The 7,500-nt window shown below is 47.4% G+C and overlaps 2 protein-coding genes across 2 annotated transcripts in view; one reads left to right on the top strand and one right to left on the bottom strand.

Annotated features, from left to right (window-relative positions):
• b3gnt5a (UDP-GlcNAc:betaGal beta-1,3-N-acetylglucosaminyltransferase 5a) overlaps positions 1–596 on the bottom strand; it is a 16,468-nt gene extending 15,872 nt beyond the window's left edge. The window contains exon 1 of the mRNA XM_083695267.1: positions 462–596. The gene's annotated coding sequence lies outside the window, so the exon portion shown is untranslated. The remainder of the gene's footprint in view (positions 1–461) is intronic.
• Positions 1–7,500, top strand: part of mcf2l2 (MCF.2 cell line derived transforming sequence-like 2) — a gene marked incomplete at its 5' end in the record, with an annotated part of 73,144 nt that overhangs the window by 47,820 nt on the left and 17,824 nt on the right. The window contains 6 exons of the mRNA XM_083694769.1: positions 514–583; positions 699–791; positions 1,362–1,454; positions 3,348–3,473; positions 4,122–4,352; positions 6,867–6,959. Of these exons, the coding sequence (XP_083550895.1) occupies positions 514–583; positions 699–791; positions 1,362–1,454; positions 3,348–3,473; positions 4,122–4,352; positions 6,867–6,959 (706 nt within the window). The remainder of the gene's footprint in view (positions 1–513; positions 584–698; positions 792–1,361; positions 1,455–3,347; positions 3,474–4,121; positions 4,353–6,866; positions 6,960–7,500) is intronic.

The following is a 7,500-nucleotide window of genomic DNA, read 5'->3' as shown; positions in this document are numbered from 1 at the left end:
TAGTGCTGAGCAAAAAAACATATAGTACCAGTCAAAAGTTTGGACACACCTTCTCATTCAATGGTTTTTCTTTTTTTTTTAAATTATTTTCTACATTGTAGATTAATATTGTAGATTAATATTGAAGACATCAAAACTATGAAGGAACACATATGGAATTATGTAGTAAACAAAAAAGTGTTAAACAAACCAGAATATGTTTTATATTTTAGATTCTTCAAAGTAGCCACCTTTTGCTTTGATGACAGCTTTTGGTAACTCTTGGCAAGGTGTGTCCAAACTTTTGACTGGTACTGATATATATATATATATATATATATATATATATATATATATATAATTTATTTATTTTTATTTCTTAGTTTTTATTGTTCCATTTCAGTTGACATACATAGTAGTACAGTTCAAACAACAATTTCTCAGGAACTGTAAAGGACCAAGAGGAAATATCGTCATTTTACCTTCAAAATGCCTTCAGAAACATGATGGTTATGTCTGTTCTGTTCCTTCTAGGACATTCCTCAAAGAGCTGGAGAACTGCACTGAGAAACCGGAGTTAGTGGGAACCTGTTTTCTCAAAAGGGTACGTGTCTTTGTTGAAGCCTCTGAGCCAACCTGACAGGGAGTGGAAATGAGCAGGCGTGTGTGTCTGTGTTTGGTGTGGTGCATGTTTATGAGTCTCTATGGTGTGATTGCAGAAGGAGGAGCTGCAGATCTATGAGAAGTACTGTCAGAACAAGCCTCGCTCCGAGGCCCTCTGGAGACAGTGTGGAGACAGCCTGTTCTTCCAGGTGAGTGCCCTATGCCCTACTCCCGACGCCCTACGCCCTACTCCCAACGCCCTACTCCCTGCATCCTACACCCTACATCCTACACCCTACACCCTACTGCCTACTCCCTCCACCCTACTCCCTATATCCTACATCCTAGCCCCTACACCCTACCCCCACCTCCTAGCCCCTACACTCTACCCCCCACCTCCTTGGCCCTACACTCTACCCCCACCTCCTAGCCCCTACACCCTACCGCCACCTCCTACCCCCACCTCCAAGCCCCTACACCCTACCCCCACCTCCTACCCCCACCTCCTAGCCCCTACACCCTACCCCCACCTCCTAGCCCCACCTCCTAGCCCCTACACCCTACCCCCACCTCCTAGCCCCTACACCCCCACAAACACTACCATACCTCTGTTAATACAGTTAGAGTGAAGGCTGTGGATGCACGTGTACAACTATCTATCTCACTCTCTCTCTCTCTCGATCTATCAACCTCTCTCTCTCTCTCTCTCCCTCTCTGTCCTCTCAACCTCTCTCTCTCTCTCTCTCTCCCTATCAACCTCTCGTCTGATGTTCCTGAAGGAGTGTCAGAAGAAGCTGGAGCACAAGCTGTCCCTGGACGCCTACCTCCTCAAGCCCGTCCAGCGGATCACCAAGTACCAGCTGATGCTCAAAGTGGGTTTAACATGGCACAGCACAATATAGCACAGTATAGTACAGCACAATATAGCACAATATTGCACAGTATAGCACAGTATAGCACAGCACAATATAGCACAGTATAGTACAGCACAATATAGCACAATATAGCACAGTATAGCACAGCACAATATAGCACAGTATAGCACAGCACAATATAGCACAGTATAGTACAGTATAGTACAGCACAATATAGTACTGTACTATAGCTCAGTGTGCTGTAGGAGAAGCATGTGTTTGCTGTAGCTGTATGTGGATGGAGAGCTTTATGTAGTTTCACACCTTGCCTCTGACTCACAGACAGACAGACAGACAGACAGGGTCCTAGCAGGGGTTGGGTTACAGTCAGACAGACAGGGTCCGAGCAGGGGTTGGTTTAAAATTCAGACAGACAGACAGACAGATAGGGGCCTAGCAGGGGTTGGGTTACAGACAGACAGACAGGGACAGGGTCCGAGCAGGGGTTGGGTTCCAGTCAGACAGACAGACAGGGTCCTAGCAGGGGTTGGGTTCCAGTCAGACAGACAGACAGGGTCCTAGCAGGGGTTGGGTTACAGTCAGACAGACAGACAGGGTCCTAGCAGGGGTTGGGTTACAGACAGACAGACAGGGTCCTAGCAGGGGTTGGGTTACAGACAGACAGACAGGGTCCTAGCAGGGGTTGGGTTACAGTCAGACAGACAGACAGACAGACAGACAGGGTCCTAGCAGGGGTTGAGTTACAGTCAGACAGACAGACAGGGTCCGAGCAGGGGTTGGTTTAAAATTCAGACAGACAGACAGACAGGGTCCTAGCAGGGGTTGGGTTACAGACAGACAGACAGGTACAGGGTCCGAGCAGGGGTTGGGTTACAGACAGACAGACAGGGTCCTAGCAGGGGTTGGATTACAGTCAGACAGACAGACAGACAGGGTCCTAGCAGGGGTTGGGTTACAGACAGATAGACAGGGACAGGGTCCTAGCAGGGGTTGGGTTACAGTCAGACAGACAGACAGGGTCCTAGCAGGGGTTGGGTTACAGACAGATAGACAGACAGACAGACAGACAGACAGGGTCTTAGCAGGTGTTGGGTTACAGTCAGACAGGGTCCTAGCAGGGGTTGGGTTACAGACAGACAGACAGACAGACAGACAGACAGACAGACAGGGTCCTAGCAGGGGTTGGGTTACAGACAGATAGACAGGGACAGGGTCCGAGCAGGGGTTGGGTTACAGTCAGACAGACAGACAGACAGGGTCCTAGCAGGGGTTGGGTTACAGTCAGACAGGGTCCTAGCAGGGGTTGGGTTACAGTCAGACAGACAAACAGGGTCCGAGCAGGGGTTAGTTTAAAATTCAGACAGACAGACAGACAGACAGACAGGGTCCTAGCAGGGGTTGGGTTACAGACAGACAGACAGACAGACAGGATCCTAGCAGTTTGGTGCATCCCCTTAATGAGTGGGGAAAAGAATGAAAACAATCTAAGAAAGTAAAACAATGCCATGCAAATCCCATGAGTTTTTATTCATGCCACTGGAACAATGACTAGTTGTCTGTCTACACCCTGCAGTACAGTATGTAGTGTCCAAGAACTTTGTGATAAATGTTTTTTGTTGGGTGCAAAATATAGAATTGGATTGCTTTAATAAAAAGCCTCCTCCTCCTTCCCCCCTGCTCCCCCTCCTCCCTCTCCTCCTCCCCCTCCTCCTCCTCACCTCCTCGCCCTCCCTCCTCCCCCTCACCTCCTCCTCCTCCTCCTTCCCCCTCCCTCCTCCCTCCTCCCCCTCACCTCCTCCTCCTCACCTCCTCGCCCTCCCTCCTCCCCCTCACCTCCTCCTCCTCCTCCTTCCCCCTCCCTCCTCTCCTCCTCCTCCTCCTCCCCCGTAGGAGATGTTAAAGTGCAGCAAGACCTCGGAGGGCACAGCTGAGCTGGAGGAGGCTCTGGCCACCATGTTGGACATCATCAAGTCTGTCAACGACTCCATGCATCAGATCGCCATCACAGGTTTCGAGGTCAGCAAGGGGTCAGGGCGGGGTCACAGGGTTCAGGGTGGGGTCAGGGTGTGAAGAGCCGGTTTGATTAGGATCAGATTATCATAGTAGTGTGCTTGGGGTTGTTGTTGACGGTGTGTGTGTGTGTGTGTGGCGCGCTCCTGGGCAGGGTTCTAGTGTAAGTGTTTTTAAATGTTTTCATCTTGAGACCCAAATGTGGATTTTTGTTTCTTTCAGGGACCCAAGTCCAATTTATTTGATATTTTAAACACTAGTAAATTACATTCTGCTGTTAGCGCTCTGTGTGCAGTGCTTCAGACTGAAACTGATTATTTCCACGTCGTGAATTGAATGAATTACATACTGTATAATTAATAGTCACACACTGAGCCAACTTTACACATATGTTGATTGACATTTCAAACTCAACCATTAAAAGAATAATATTTCCAAGGTTTGATAATGTGGGGAGTCTAGAGTGTAGATTTTTGTTTGTGTGTGTGTGTGTGTGTGTGTGTGTGTGTGTGTGAGAGAGAGAGATTGTGTGTAGGAGGGTGTGTGTGTGTAGGGTGTGTGTAGGGTGTGTGTAAGGTGTGTGTAGGGTGTGTGTAGGGTGTGTGAGGGTGTGTGGAACTCAGAGCCTGTGTCGTCCCAACCCCCCCCCCCCAGGGTAACCTCAGTGAGCTGGGGAAGCTGCTGATGCAGGGCTCCTTCAACGTGTGGACGGACCACAAGAGAGGCCACAGCAAGGTGAAGGACCTGGCCAGGTTCAAACCCATGCAGAGACACCTGTTCCTCTACAACAAGATGCTGCTCTTCTGCAAGAAGAGGGACGAGACCACAGACGGACACGAGAAGACAGGCCCCTCCCCCTCCTACAGCTTCAAACACTCCCTCAAGGTGAGGGGCACCCTGGGATGTGTAGGCGAAACCATCTAACAAACAGAGGGACTTGACTAGTTTTAAGACGCCTAACTTAAACTAGACAGCCAAGGGTGACTTTATTCACCAAAAATGCATAAATTATAATGCTTCATTTTGTAGCCAATCAAAGTATTGTTGCTAGGTAAGCCACAACCAAACACTTGGCGCTGTAGGTGGTGAGTGTTCCGGAATTCTTTGGCAGTTAGTGACTCAAGGCGCCCGCAAACAGAATGCTGAGGCAATGTCTCCAGGTACCGGCGATCCCATTGGTTAGAATGGAAGTCCCGCCCACAGCAGGCGGGCGGACAGCAGGCAACATGGTGCCCCGGGATCCAATCAGATCCTGTGTCGTTAGCAGCTAACTGATAGAACTGCCATTAAACCACCGTGTCGAGCACAGGTGGAGCTGTAGAAACGTCTCAACTTGTTCACAACTCGTAAAAGACACATGGGGAGGAGGAACAAAAAGACTAGCTGCAACACAAAATCAAGTCTGTGGTCTCCCGTAGCAACAAAATACAAGCCACGGATACTTTTTTGAAAGTAAAAAAAAAAGAAAGAAAAACAGTCACTTTGAGCGATTTCCACGTATTTCTGATTACTGCATTTTTCAAAGTGCGCTTGGGTGTGTGGTGGAAGTCTAGGATTTACCACTCTGTACTTTAGCTCTTCGGAGGTAAGAATCAAGAAACAAGTCCTGAGTAGCCACAATATCTGAGTCCGGTATTTATTGCTTGCAAACAAGAGACAAGAGCGTAACAGCAGCCCAGCGTAGAACCAGGGGTCCGTTCAGCACAAGTCTAAAGAGACAATGATCAGGTTCGTCTTTTATACAGTTTAAACATAATACAGGCGCCGCCAAGGCTATCGGCTGATGGGCCTGTGCTTACGTGAGAAAGGGCGGGAGAGAATGAACAATGGGGAGACTTTCTTGTTGATTAATCGCCGTTCAACATTTCACACCTATCGACAGGATGCGCCTGTTCCTCCACTATTGCTCTCTCCTACCACCCCCTCAGAGATCACCGCTGTTCATATGGTAAATCATACAGTGCTTCTCAGAACAATGGCTATAGAACTTTAGAGGAGTGGCAAGAGAAAATGTCATCACAGTAGTTACACAAGTTGTATCAGTCATATGAAAGTGTATAACCTGAAAATAGTTCTATGAATGTATTTTCCATAACAGGTGTCATGCGTGACCTGTGTGTGGACCCAGGCGACACAGCTTGAGACTTCCCGGAGTCCAAGTGCAGATCAGAGTTAACTAAATGAGAGTTAACTAATTGAGAGTTAACTAAATGAGAATTAACTAATTGAGAGTTAACTAAATGAGAGTTAACTAATTGAGAACTCGCAGAGGCCGGACGAGCATCGGAGGACTGTACTTGTGTGTACATCAGGGGAGGCTGGTGGAGGTAGAAATCGGAGGACGGGCTCCTTGTAGTGCATGGAACGGAATGAGGAATGTGTTTGATGCCATTCCTAATTCCGTTCCATGCATTACAACGAGCCCGTCCTCCGATTTCTACCTCCACCAGCCTCCCCTGATCCAGCCAGTCTTACATCTCAACTGCTTGCTTTACATCTCAATCTATTGCTTATCATCTTCCTCTCACATTCCCCATCAATTATGAAGGATCAAAGATGTCCTATCAGAACCCCTGAGAACCTTGCTATTCCCCATGTCTGTATATCTGTGTACTGATGTGTTTATATTATACAGTATTGATGTATTTCAAGTTTTATCTTCATCGGTAACCAGTCAGATAGGAAGTAGATGGAAAAGACAGGAAGTCCTTTAATCAGAGAGGACGCTGGGAGAATGTGTGTTTTGGACAGGAAACCTTTGATGACATAGTGTTGCTGTCCTCCCTCCCGGCAACAAACATGTGGAACCCTCCTATGGATCTCGGAGAGAGAGAGGGAGAGAGAGAGAGAGAGAGAGATTGACAGAGAGAGAGGGAGGGAGAGGGAGAGATAAAGAAAGACTGACAGAGAGAGAGAGATTGACAGAGAGAGAGAGGGAGGGAGAGGGAGAGATAAAGAAAGACTGACAGAGGGGGAGAGAGAGAGAGAGGATAGAAGAGGGAGAGATAAAGAAAGAAAGATTGACAGAGAGAGCGAGAGAGTGACAGACCGTGACAGAGTGATACAGAGAGAGAGAGAGAGTGAAAGAGACAGATTGAAAAAGAGAACCCGTGACAATTCCGTCTCAGAACCCTGCCTGTAGAACAAAATCCAAGCTGAACTAAAAGTGTTAGCAGTTTTACACGCAACAGAACACGCAAGCCTCTACACACATTTCCCATGTCTACACGCGAGGCTAATGTGTCAAAACACGCACCTCTCTCTTGACACGCTACTGTACAGAAGTCTACTCTTTCACATGCTAGGCTAACATGAACAGTACATGCAGAAGTAGATCGTTTCACAAGTGTAAAATCTGCTGTATCAATCTGTCTGTGTTGACCTCTGACCCTGTTCCAGATGAGCGCTGTGGGAATCACGGAGACCATCAAAGGAGACATCAAGAAGTTTGAGGTCTGGTACAACGGCCGTGAGGAGGTTTACATCATACAGGTACATTCAAAGTGACATTATTATTTATTTATTTATTTTTTATAATTCCTGAAATACATATAAAGAACCTCTTGCTTAACTGGCTTGCTTAAGCCAGAAGCGTTTTTCTAGGATTTGCCCACATTCAGGGTCCAGGATATGTATGGCCTTTTAGAAAAGCATTTCATGCACTTCGACGTAATTGTACATGACTGGAGGCATATTTTCAGAGTCCTTTTTGAAAACGTTTTTGTAAAAATCGTTCTGTCGACATGTTTTTTATTTATTTTTTTAACTCACGTGGGCGAATTGTTCTGGTGGGCGCCATGCAGCTTCTATTTCCAACATGTTAGCTGTCTGGCTGTGACCACATGCTAGTGACTGCCGCTGCCGGTCCAATTTGCATGCAGCAGCACACAAGCAAATGAAAACGAGAGAAAAGATGCGTCAGACAGTCACACTGAAACCCTGTATGAACAAGCTGTGCCGTGGAGAACATAGAAACACTGTCGCTTCTCACGGAGGAGGCTCGAGCTCCGCTTTCCCATGCCGGTTGGTGATT

Source organism: Argentina silus (genome assembly GCF_951799395.1).
Source record: "Argentina silus genome assembly, chromosome: X".
Lineage (NCBI taxonomy): Eukaryota > Metazoa > Chordata > Actinopteri > Argentiniformes > Argentinidae > Argentina > Argentina silus.
Note: the sequence above shows the minus strand (reverse complement) of the source record. Positions and strands in the feature narration are given on the sequence as shown.